Source organism: Prionailurus bengalensis, chromosome E3 (assembly GCF_016509475.1).
Source record: "Prionailurus bengalensis isolate Pbe53 chromosome E3, Fcat_Pben_1.1_paternal_pri, whole genome shotgun sequence".
Classification (NCBI taxonomy): Eukaryota; Metazoa; Chordata; class Mammalia; order Carnivora; family Felidae; genus Prionailurus; species Prionailurus bengalensis.
The window spans coordinates 6,976,904-6,989,328 of record NC_057357.1 but is presented as its reverse complement, the minus strand read 5'-3'; the positions used below and the strand labels follow the sequence as shown (position 1 = coordinate 6,989,328).

The window sequence follows — 12,425 nt, the reverse complement described above, 5'->3', positions numbered from 1 at the left end:
CACGTACGTAAAACAACAGTTCTACTCTTCTAAACCCAGCAGCCAGGACCACTGGACACATAACTCAACTTTTTTTTTCATTTAGTATACACTATATTTTTAAAGAATGATCTACCATGAAAACTGAGAGATTTGTTATTGTCAAAATCTCCCTGAGAGTTCTTCACCATTTTGTAAACCCGCATCACTGACGGCAGCCACACTTTGCCGTCAACGTCACCAACACACCCTCTGTGCCCGTCCGTCTTCGGCCACCTAGGCAGGCTCGGGTGTTCAGCCGACTGCTCACGACGTCTTCTAGTGGATCCGCCTGAGCGCTTACACACGGACAGCCCCGTTATTTATTATAAATTATATTCCATTCATTTCCCCCTTAAAAAGAAGGGCACTCTATTGATTTTTTTGAAGGTATGTATTAGCTATAATAATGTTTATTTTACGATAGTAAAGAGAGGCTTCCAAAATGCAGTCTGCCCTCATTATTTGTGGATTATCTATTTTCCAATTTACCTACGAGCTAAAATTTATGTGTAATCCCAAATCAATACTTGTGGTGCGTTCATGGTCATTTGCAGACATGCGCAGAGCAGCGAAAAGTTTGCATCTTCTGGAGCGCACATTCCCAGCTGACGTCAAATAAGATGATGCCCCGCCTTCTTGTTTCAGCTCATACTGCAAACAGGTGGCTTTTTCATAGTCTATTTAGCGCCATGTTTTTTTACATTTTTTGTGCTTTTGTCTTGGTGAGTTTGGCTCATAAAATGGTGCACCAAGCACACTGGTACTGTGCTATCTAGTGTTCCTAAGCACAAGAAAGCTGTGCTGTGCCTCACAGAGGAAATTTGTGTGTTAGATAAGCAACAGGCATGAGATACAGGGTTGTTGACCGTGAGTTCATTGTTCAGGAATGGACAGTGTGTACCAAGTAGTGTCTTACACAGAAACACACATAAAACAAAGTAATGTATTGATTGATTGACGAAAACATGACCAGAGGCTTGCAGGAACCTAACCTTCTATTTCCCCTTAAAACCGAGGTTCAGTATTGGGGCACCTGGGTGGCTCAGTCAGTTGGGCATCTGACTTTGGCCAGGTCATGATCTTGAGGTCTGTGGGTTTGAACCTCATGTAGGGCTCTGTGTTGACAGCTCAGAGCCTGGAGCCTGCTTCGGATTCTGTGTCTCCCTCTCTCTCTGCCCTTCCCCTGCTCGCTCTCTGTCTCTCAAAATTGAATAAATGTTAAAAAAAATTTCAAAACAAAAATGGGGGTCCAGCATTTGTTTATTCAGTGTTTGTGGTGACTTTATGGGACATAACTACCTGGGATAATGAGAATCGACTGTATTTGTTATAAAAGGGGGCTCTGAGTTTGAAATGGTTGAGGGTTACAGTTTAAGGGGAAGTATTTCCAGAGGCAGCAGAGAGAGGCACTAAAGGGGATGTGCTGTGGGTTCATGGTGTCAGCAAACATGGTGATGGGGGTCTGCTGTCTGGTTCTGGGCTTCAACTTGCTCTCTGCACCTGTGTCTTCAGAGCTAGGAAGTGGTCTGTGCCAAGGTCAGCACTGGTGGCTGGTCAGAGCTGGCTCTGCCTCCAGGAGCCTGAGCTCATAACGGTCAAACGGGTCTCCTCACAAGAGCTCATGCCCTTTGTCACCGAGATGTATTGGGGTTCACTGGTGCTTTAGCACCGGCAGGGCACTCATCCTGATAAGTCTGGGGACCCTAGCTTCCAGTGCACCTGGGATCATCTCCTCATGCCCGCTGCCCCTCTTTCACTCTCAGACTAGTCTGGGTGATAAATTATATGGTCGCCCCACTTATAACAAACTTGGGAGGAGAACAACAAGACATGACAGTGCCCGCTTCTCTGATGAGGAAATTGAGATTTAGGAAGACTGACTTCCCTATAGGCCCCAGCTGAGGGGCAGCAAAACCAGGGTCTCCAGTCTCCGAGCTCCACCTGCTGTGCCAAGTAGAAGCCCGTGGTGCCTACCTGGTGCAGCTCCTCCAGGGCCCTCTTCTCCTTCTGGAGCTTGGCGATGGAGTCTTCACGGAGCGAGAGGTCCCCGGTTAGGGTGCGGACCTTGTGATCCAGGGCCTGGAAACGGGCAGGAGAGGGACAGGCCTTTAAGGCTGGGAACAGCCTTGGAGGGGGAACAAAGAGGGAGGCGCTTGCTCCGAGAGAGGGGCTCTTCAGCTTGGCTGCGGTCCAGAGTCACTTGGGAGCCTGAGAAATGCTAGTGCCCAGGGCACGCCCCAGGCAGGTCAGAATCTGAGGGTGAGGGCAGCAGTGAGAACCACCAGTCAGGCCTTGGCTCTTCAAAGCCTGGCCCTCAGACATCAGCAGTGTCTGAGAGACGTGGACCCTCGGGTCCCAGCAGACTTGCTGATGCAGAACCGGCATGTTATCAAGATGCCAGCACTTTGTGTGCACATCAGAGCTGAAGAGGCACGGGCTTAGGCAGCATACACCTTCCCCTGCTCTGGATCCCCCCCGCCAACTTGTGAGGGTAAGAAGGGGGCTTCGGGGCCAAGGGCCCACCAGATGGTATCAGGAGCCAGGGGCTCCCCCTGGAGCCGACTGGAAGGGCAGCAGCTGCTTGTTTGGGCAGAGATCCAACAGCTAGTGGTGGCCCCACGCTAGAGAGAGGGTTGTCTCTTCTGGGAAGAGGGGAGAAGGCAGATGTAGTGAAGAAGAACGTTCTGTGAGGGGCCCAGGGACGCTGAGTCTGAGTGGGCCACAGGCTAGCACAGACACCTGGGCTTCACGGGCACAAGGAGAACCAGTCAGTCCTGAGCCTGGATGTCACCATGAGGGAAAGAGCCCTCATCCCTCTAGCTACTTTGTCCCGACGGAACTTTCTGCGGCAACAGCCACGTTCTCAGTTCAATGCGGTAGCACTAGCCTCGTGTGACTATTGAGCACTCGAAATGCTGCTAGGTCAACAGAGGAGTCACGTTTTCCATGGCGCTGAGTTAAGTTAAACTAGCCCCATGTGGCTGGTGGCTAGGGTCCTGGGCGGTGCTGCTGAGGGGACTCCAGGTGGGACCCCCACAGGGTTTCCTGTTCCCGAGGGGGGTGTAGTGAGGCCCCAGGGCCTCCTCACCTGCTTCTCCTTCTCCATCTTGGCCAGTGTGGTCTCCAGACCCTCCAGGTCCCGCTTCAGGTCACTCATCTCGCCCTCCAGCTTGCGCTTGGTGGCGCTCAGGGAGGCCGCCGTGCCCTCCTCCTCCTCCAGCCGCTCCCGCATGTCCGAGATCTGGCTCTCCAGCTCCATTTTCGTCTTCATCATCTGGGTCAGGCGCTCCTCGGCATCTATCAGGTTCTCTTGCTCCTGGTGGAAGAAAGAGCGCCGGTCAGAGGGGGTCCCACAGGGGTCTGGGCACTGGCCCCGAGCTCCTTGTGATGCGTGTGACAGAACAGAGTCTCGCAGTGCCGTCCCCAGGCCACCAGCTGCATCACTCGTGAGCTGGTTAGGACGCAAGATCTCAGGCTCCACCCGAGACCTGCTGTGTTGAAATCTGCCTTTGAACAGATCCCGGGTGGTCAGGTGCACCTGAAGGATGTAGCCAGTGGTCCAGGACAAGTCGAGGACACACAGGCTGCACACCGCTGGTAGTTGGGGCTGAGCCCGGGAGTGCCTGTGCTTCTGTCTGCCAATGGGGAGTGACTATCTGCCCAAATGACTCCCAGCATCGATCTAGCACCTTTGTGTTAACGAACCATTTCCCACCCACAGTTCCTCCTTATAACGACCCCAAGAAGCAAGTGAGGCAGATGTCACTGTAAGCGACGGCTTAGAGATGAGGGACCTGATATTCGGAGGAGGTGGGGTCGTCAAAGGTCAAACGGACAGTACGTGGCAGAAGAGGGACACCCTGGGTGTCCACTGGGGTCTCCCCAAGATGGGGTCAGTGGCGTAAACAACAACCGGCCACAGACTCAAACCAGACCAGCTGTGTGACTTTCGGTTCGTGGCATAACATTACTGAAATTCAGTTCTTTGTCTGGAAAATAAGGGAAATCATCACTGTGAGGCATTAAGGGGTGGGGCCCATATGTAGGTGCTCCCATAAGCGGGTGATTCTTTTGTTACGGGGGTCTCTCTCGTATGCTGATTCTCAGAAGGCTCACCCCCCACCTGCCTCCCTGGGTCTGGCTCTTAGTGGCCCCGGGGATCCTGGTAGTTGCCAGGGCCCCCAGCTCCCGCCCTCCCTCCGGGGCCCCACATACGGCCTGTAGCTGGATGGTGAGGTCATTCTTCTCCTGGCTGAGTGTGGCCATCTTCTCCTCCAGCTCCTTTACCCTGCTTATCAGCTCCTGTGTCTTGCACATGGCGTTCCTCAGCTCCTCCTCCTTGGCCTTCATCTCCTCCTCTTGCCGAGCCACATTCAGGAGCGGCTTGACCTGAGTGGCGGGCGACACCCTATGGCGTTAGGGGGATGGGCCGCGGGGGGGGCTCGGCGGTGGGCTGTGGGCTCTCCCTCAGACAGGACCTCACACCCCCATCGGGGCGGAAAGTAGCCATGAGGGAGTCCCTCTCCACAGATGCCAGCAAGTATCTCTCGCCTCCACAGAGAAGGCCCTTCCTTGCCTAGGACCAATTCTCAGGGGTCTCTGCGATCCTGACAGACACAGTTAGGTGTTCCTCGGCGTCTAGCCCCATTCAGGGCTCACACCATTCTCTAAGCTGTGTGTGCCTGGCTGAGTTCAAGCTCCGGTTTCCCTTGCCTTTCTCCCTTACGGGGTCCTCCTCCTTGCTGTCTCCCTCTCTTCCTGTCTCTCTATCTCTGTCTCTCTCCCCGTTTCTGTGTCTCCGTCTCTCTGTCTGTGGGGACCTGGGATACTGCAGAGGTAAGTTCACATAAACGCACAACTACACGACATTTTTATTCAGTGAAAGCCTACCGGAACGTGTTGGGTTTTTTTCCCCACTGACTCATCCTATCTGGCTTAGATAAGACTAGAGCATAGTTAAAAACTAAGAGTAAAGGATTTTTATTTTATTTTACTTTTTTTACTCATTGGAACAGGACCTTGCTTTGCCATGTTCAATTAGTGAAGTGTTGCTTTCTAGTAAAGAACAGAGAAGTTTCCAGGCTTTGTCTCCTCATCTTCTCTGACCACTGGTGTCCTGCTTGGGAGGAATCTTAAAGGCTGTTGGTCTGGGGCTTCCCAGAGGGCAACACAAATACCGAGGGGGCAAGTGAGATAGATTTAAGCCTTGCATAGAAATGCTTTCATTTTCATTGTTACACAGTTACTTTAAAAGTAACTTTTTTAGGGGCGCCTGGGTGGCGCAGTCGGTTAAGCGTCCGACTTCAGCCAGGTCACGATCTCACTGTCCGTGAGTTCGAGCCCCGCGTCGGGCTCTGGGCTGATGGCTCAGAGCCTGGAGCCTGTTTCCGATTCTGTGTCTCCCTCTCTCTCTGCCCCTCCCCCATTCATGCTCTGTCTCTCTCTGTCCCAAAAATAAATAAACGTTGAAAAAAAAAATTAAAAAAAAAAAAAAGTAACTTTTTTAAATTTAAAATTGTCTCATGTTTATATGTTTTGAGAGAGAGAGTGAGCTTGAGCACAAGCGGGGGAAGGGGAATGAGAGAGAGAGAGAGAGAGAGAGAGAGAGAGAGAAAATCCCAAGCAGGCTCCACACTGTCAGCACAGAGCCCCATGTGAGGCTTGATCTATAACTGTGAGATCATGACCTGAGCTGAGATCAAGAGTCGGACACTTAACCGACTGAACCACCCAGGCACCCCTAAATTTCTTATTTTTTAAATTTATTTTTAGGGGTGCCTGGATGGCTCAGTCGGTTAAGTGTCTGACTCCTGATCTCGGCTCGGGTCATGATCTCACAGTTCATGGGTCTAAGACTCACGTGGGACTCTGCACTGGCAGTCTGGAACCTGCTTGGGATTCTCTGTCTCCCCCTCTCTCTGCCCCCCCCCCTCGAATGAACTCTGTCTGTCTCTCTCAAAATAAATAAACTTAAAATATATACAAATAAAAAGTAAAATAAAAATTTCAAAATAAAAAAGTAGCTGGCATCAGGAAAGCTCAGTCATGGAACAAGTGGGGGAAGGACTGGTAATGACCGAACTTTGAGAAATGCTCATCTGGACTGCTCTGGGATCTCAGGCCCTCGAGGGGGCTGGCCTGTGTGGGAGAGCCTTTGGGGAGGCAGAACTTACTATCCCTGCTTTGAATCTGTGGTCAGCACTGAGTGTTAGAAAGCGCTTTCCCATGGGGAGGGGAAGGAAGCTTCCACAGGAGCCTTGGGGGCCTCAGGGCCACCAGAGATGACCTAGAGCCTGATCCACCCTCCTCATGGCTGTCCCTTGAGACACCACCATCCTCCGACTCCTGAATGCAGCCCTGCATCCGGCCTATGCTGGTGCCCAGCAGCACGTTCCCTTTGAATGGAGGCCCGAGGTGGGGACCCCATCACCCAGTATGATTCCACCTGCACCAGGAGGAAGGCTCCCTGCCTGCTGCGTTGGTTAAGGGCTGACTCACTGCCCTCTCAGCTGTCTCGGAAGGACCTGGGAAATAGGCTGGATCCCACGATTTCCTGAGCTCGCTCCAGCTCTGAAGCTGAGGACCTCACTGAAGGAGCTGAAGATGCCTCAACATGTGCAGGGGGAGGGGCTGACGACCAAGCCCCCTTTTTGTACTGAGGGGCTTTCCATCCTAAGGGGGTGTTATTTGGAGGGATAACATGAGGCGGGAAGGTCCTCTGTGGTTTTTCTCAGGGAGGAATTAGCCCCTGACTGGAAGGGGACTAGATTCCTCATTTGTCTCCCAGGCACCCTCATTGGTGGACTGTCCCTGCTGCATCCTGTGGCCTCCCACCCCCAAGAGGCACCTCCCCCCCAGGACTTCCCCCCCACCCCCCCAGACACACACAACGCACTGGTAGCTGCAGCCCAGCTAGCCTGGCCCCTCAGCCCTACCTTGTTGTATAGCTTCCACCAGCCCCAGAAACGCAGCTCCAGGAACTTGCGTGTGTTCCGCTGGATGACTTTCAGGCCAATTCTGCAAAAAAAGGAAGCCGGGGTTCCCTGGATGAAAGTGCAGGTGTCAGGGCCTGGCCTCCCTGATGGAACGGTTCCACCCAGACAGCACAAGGCTGAGACAGACCACTCATTTCTTCTTACATTTCCTCCCTTCCTCTCCCTCATGGGAAATCACCCATTACTCTCTGAGTCCTATCCATTCTGCAGTCTCTGGAACCCACCACCCTTGTCCCCTCCAGCTTCACTGGACTGTCATTTACCGAGGACCTCCTGCGTGCCAAGGCCCTGCTGTCCTACACTCAGCCCCTAACTTGTGTCGCTGCCTTCAGTCACGGTCCCAGGGAGGGCGTGGGGGGGGGGGGCAGTGGATATCAGGACCTCATTATTGTTATTTGCTCATTACTGTTATTATTACTAATACTATGCCCACAAGGAACCAGAGTCAACCACAGGTCAGCCAGGGTAGCCTGAGTTATTTTCTGATGATCATTTTAGAAAGATGGCTGGAAAACACAATTCAGAGGGCAAGGATTTGGAGTGAGGACTTCTGGATTCCAGTCTTGACTCTTTCTGCCTGGATCTGGGCCGGTTCCTTCACCCTTCTGACCTCAGTTTCCACATCTGCGAAGCAGGGGTGCCAGCCCTGCCACCTCCCTCTGACAGTGTCATCACATGGACCAATAAGGGGAAGTCTGGGAAAGTGACTTGTAGGCTTTAAGAGAAGGGTCTGTATTAGGTGGTCCCTCTTATGGGTTGAATTGTGTCCCCTCCCAAAAGATCTGCTGAAGTCTTAACCCCCAGTGCCTGTGAATGTGACCTTATTTGGAAATAAGGTCTTTGCAGGTGTCATTACTTAGGTTAAGATGAGGTCATACTGGAGAAAGGTGGACCCCTGACCCGAGATGGCAGGTGTCCATATAAGAAGAAGGAAGGCCGTGTGGAGACACAGAGAGAAGGTCTTGTGAAAACAGGCAGAAACTGGACTGATGTGGCCATAAGCCAAGGAACGCCTGAGGCCACCAAGACTACAAGAAGCAAGAAAGGATCCTCCTTTAGAGCGTTCAGGGGGAGTGCAGCCTGCAATATTCCTTGATTTCAGACTCCTGGCCTCCAGCGCTATGAGAATTGCCATTGTTCTAAGACACCCAGGTTGTGCTGCTCTGTTCCAGCAGCCACAGGAAGCGAATACAGACCCCAAACAGGGTTCTCTGGGCCAGTGGAGATGTCGCCGCCCTCCCCTCATCTCACAGCCCCGAGTCGCTACTGGAGCTGACCGCTGGGTGTGTGGCCGGGTGCCCGGTCATTCTGCATGGATGCGCGTGGCTTCAGTGGCCCCACCCCACCCGTGTTTGTGAGTGCTACCTTCGCTCCAGCATCTTCTTGAACTCGATCCTCATGAGGAAGCCCCGCAGGCGACACTGCAGCATTGTCATGATCTTGGCCAGACGCTCGTCCCGCATGTCCTCAAGCTTAGCCAGGATGCCCGCTCGGAAGAATACCTGTGGGAAAGGCACACTCCTCTGCACGTGGCCCAGCTGTTGCCGATGGCGGCCACTTGTGAGGCAAGCCTCAGAGGTTCAGAAAGGGCCTTGAAAGTTAAGAGACCCAGTCTGGTGCTGGTGTTTGAGGCCCCTTGGGAACAGCTGGCCCTGGCCTGGACGTCCCCAATAGCGGGGCCACTGCCAGCCTCTGTGTCTGTTTCCTCTCAGCCTCCTATGGGTTCCAGCTCTGGCCTTGCACTCGCCGGCTGGGTCACCTTGGATGCGCCTCCTCACATCTCAGGGCCTCAGTTCCCCATCTGTGAAATGGGGATGGTGATCCCTCCCTGACAGGGCTGCTATAAGGAGTAAATAGAGATAACTGGGTGGGAAAGTCTCACGTAAACTGTGAAGTGGTAAGTAAAATATGATAGGCTGGGGCACCTGGCAGCTCAAGCATCTGACTCTCGATCTCACGGGTTCATGGGATCGAGCCCCACGTTGGGCTCTGCGCTGACAGCTCAGAGCCTGTTTAGGAGTCTCTCTCTCCCTCTGTCTCTGCCCCTGCCCTGCTCACACTCCTTCTCTCTCAAAATAAATAAACATTAAAAAAAATGTGTTAGATCGTCATAATCCTCACTGCTGTGGTGACTGCCCAGCACGACAGTGGCAAGGGGCCTCCTTTACTGCTATGCAAACGGCCTTTAGACAGTCACCGTCTCCCAGGATCTGGGAGTGAGAAGAGGGGGTGGTGTTGGGCGGGGGAGAAGTTGACTTTGTAGAAAGGATACAGAGCTTTACCAATGCTGCACAGTTTCAGGCACCCAGCTCTGGTGTGTGTGAGAAAGCTTTGCAGTGGGTTAGAAAGATCAGGAAATACCCAACTTTGCAGTGTGTTAGATCAGGAAACACCAGATTTCCAGCAAATACAGATTAAGGTTGCAAGGTAACATTCACTCCTCCCTCCACCTGTGACTTTTAAGACTTTTCGAGAGCACGGGTGTTGGCACGGTTGTGGATCAGGGGAGGGTAGGTTGGTACAACAGTTTTGGAAAAAGGGTTGGCATTCCCTCATCAAGTTAGTTGTTTGCATACCCTGAAACAGTCAACTGTCCTCTGCCGTGTTAGTACGTCTCAACCCCGGCTGCACATCTCTCCTACCTAGAGGGTTGGAAAGATACCGATGCCTGCACACAGTGATTTCAAACAATTTCTGGAGTGAGGCTCAGGCATTGGTATTTTTATCTCTCCCCAAAGTGATTCTAATGTATAGCCAAGGTTGAGAATTTCGTTCTGGAGAAACCTCTACATGGGATCATGTGCAAAGATACTCAAAGCAGCATTTGTTGATAACTGCAGGGGGAAAAAAAATCAATTTCCAAGGGCAGGAGAAAGGATAATTGTTATGTGGCTGTCTGAGGCAGCATGATATGGTGGTGACAATGAGTCAATGTCCTATACTGACCAACGAGAATGAATCTTGGAAACATGAATGAGTGTTAGAAGCATGCTACAGAAGATTATATCGAGTGTGGTACTTTCATGTGCATATGTGACAAAACTATTTTTTAAAAGGCAGGGGGATGGTTAGCATTCGGAGCAAGGGGTTACTCCTGGGGGTGGGGAGGAAGGGGAGGAAAGAGATGAGAAGAGATTCTGGATTTTTAAGTGGGCCCATGGGTGGTGACTTTATTATCAGTTATGTTTCATAATGTAACATCTTTTTATAGGCTTCCAATAGGACATGATAGAAACTTCTAGAGGGATAGAAGGAGCCAGGAGACCTGTACCTGGCCTCAGCCTCCTTGGATGTGCTATGTGACCTTAGCCAAGCCACTCCCTCTTGGGAGGCCTCTAACTCCCCTCCTGTTCAATGGGAGTGCAGGACCCTGAGTCCTCCCAGCTCTAAGACTCTGTAACTCCACACCTTGAGGCCAGGAGCAGAGCTCTTGATTAAATCCTTTATGCGGATGCTATGGATACCAACAGGAAAAGAATGGAAAAGAATGCTCCCTCCACCTGCCTTCCTCCCCCACAAAAACCCAAAGAGCTAGCTAGCCATGATGGGGTAGAGACATTGGGCTTGATTTCATAAAATGTTTCTTGATATTTCAAAATGAATTGTCATTGAGTTGTGTCCTTTTAGGAGCAGTGAGGTGAGCATGTGGCTGGGTGTGGGGACACAATTTACAGGCAAAATCATCCTGTTCTCTGTTCTGCCTCTGCCACCAGAGCCTGCCTGGTCCTTGTCCCCAAGCATGATATGGAAGGGACAATGACTGAATGTCATGTACCAACCAACACGGTTGAATCTTGGAAACTTGGGTGAAGCTTGGAAAGCTATCCCCAGGATCCCCAGGACTCTACCTGGACCTGAGGTGCCCAATGCAACATTGAACAACAGCAAAATGCAGTCCATTTGCCCAGCCAGTAACTGCATCAAATGTTGGCAACAGCAGCCCCATCCCCTTTCCCATGACCCAGTGTCGTGCGGCCTGGGGCCTGCTCCATTCTGCCTAGTACTGTGGAATTGGGCACATCACCTCCACGACCCTCTCCAGGCTTCCTCAAGGTTCCGCTCCTTCAAAGGTGGGGGTGGGGAAAGGAACCAGTCTCTGAGGTTCTCTCCCACTCAAGTATTCAGCGACTCTATGACAAAACCTGCAGTGTTCCTATAAGTCAATTTAGCTATACACAGCATTTCTCAATTGTGAAGGAGGCCAGAGCTCGCAGTTCTGGAGGATTCCAGAGCAGCATTACAATTCTGCTAATGCTCACTACCACGAATCGAGCTCTAGGGGCTTAGGGACTCTTCCTGTTCTGTTCACTGGTGTATTCCTAGAGCCTTGAACCATGCTTGGCACATGGAGGTGCTCTATGAGCATTTGCAAAGTGTCCACGTCCTCTACCAAGCCTGTAGGGAAGCCATGTTGCCTGTGCCATCCATGAGACTTGGAGAGGTAGTTGATCTGTCCTGGGCTACACAGAACTAGGCTTTGAGCCTGATGCTCCTGAATGTAAAGCTAGTACCCGTCCTGAGTCGCCCTGCTTGTCATGTTGGGTGCAGTCTGTTTGGGCAGCTATAGATGGACACCTTGCACCATTAGCCTGGCTGGCCCTTACAGTCCCGACAAGATTCTGCAGGGCCAGGAAGTGGGACAGACACACGGCAGCCCAGACCCTGTGAGTCAAGATCAGGCAGCCTCTCTGAGTCACCCCCAACTCACCTGCCAGCTCAGGGCTGGAGCTTTCGGTGTGGGTGGGCTGGGATTATGGTTCTTTGCTCTCAGACCTCACCCCCACACACATACCTCCATGCCCCAGTAAAATCCAGGACCTTGATTCTGATTGGGGCTCATACAGTACTAGGAAATAACCTACCATTTATTATGTACCTGTCCAAGCTGGGTTCTCACCCACGTTATCACTAATCACTGAATCCCTGAATCCCATGAGATCAGCTGTATCAGCCCTACTTTTGCAGAGGAGGAAACTGAGGCTCTCAGCAGCCGTGGGGCTTGCCTAAGGCAGGCAACTGGTCAGCGGCCAAGCTGGAACTCACACCCTGAAGCCCACCTTCTTGGGACGAGGCTGAGTGATGGAGGGAGGGAGTATCACCAGAAGCCCCTACCTTGGTATGCCCAATTTTGTATTCATTCACATCCAGGTCAATGGACCCGAGCAGCAGCTCTGAGGCCTTCTTGTTGTCTACAAACCCCTGAGGAATCACATTGGGGTTCAGCACTTGGTACCTGTTGAGAGAGAGATGATGACAGCCACCATCATGCCCAAGCTGGCAGTTCAGGAAGTACATCCATGCAGTTGACCCATCCATTGGTCTTTGTGATGGCCGTGGAATCATGGTTAGACCTGTTCTGCACATGCCTGCGGCAGGCACTGGGGTGGGACTGGCAGGAGACATTGGGGA

At 52.1% G+C, this 12,425-nt stretch overlaps 1 protein-coding gene across 1 annotated transcript in view; it reads right to left on the bottom strand.

Annotated features, from left to right (window-relative positions):
- The window catches only part of LOC122471284 (myosin-16), a 61,026-nt gene that overhangs the window by 27,978 nt on the left and 20,623 nt on the right, over positions 1-12,425 (bottom strand). The window contains exons 18-23 of the mRNA XM_043559683.1: positions 12,129-12,249; positions 8,382-8,518; positions 6,957-7,038; positions 4,237-4,410; positions 3,110-3,337; positions 1,996-2,100 (exon numbers count right to left, since the gene is read on the bottom strand). Of these exons, the coding sequence (XP_043415618.1) occupies positions 1,996-2,100; positions 3,110-3,337; positions 4,237-4,410; positions 6,957-7,038; positions 8,382-8,518; positions 12,129-12,249 (847 nt within the window). The remainder of the gene's footprint in view (positions 1-1,995; positions 2,101-3,109; positions 3,338-4,236; positions 4,411-6,956; positions 7,039-8,381; positions 8,519-12,128; positions 12,250-12,425) is intronic.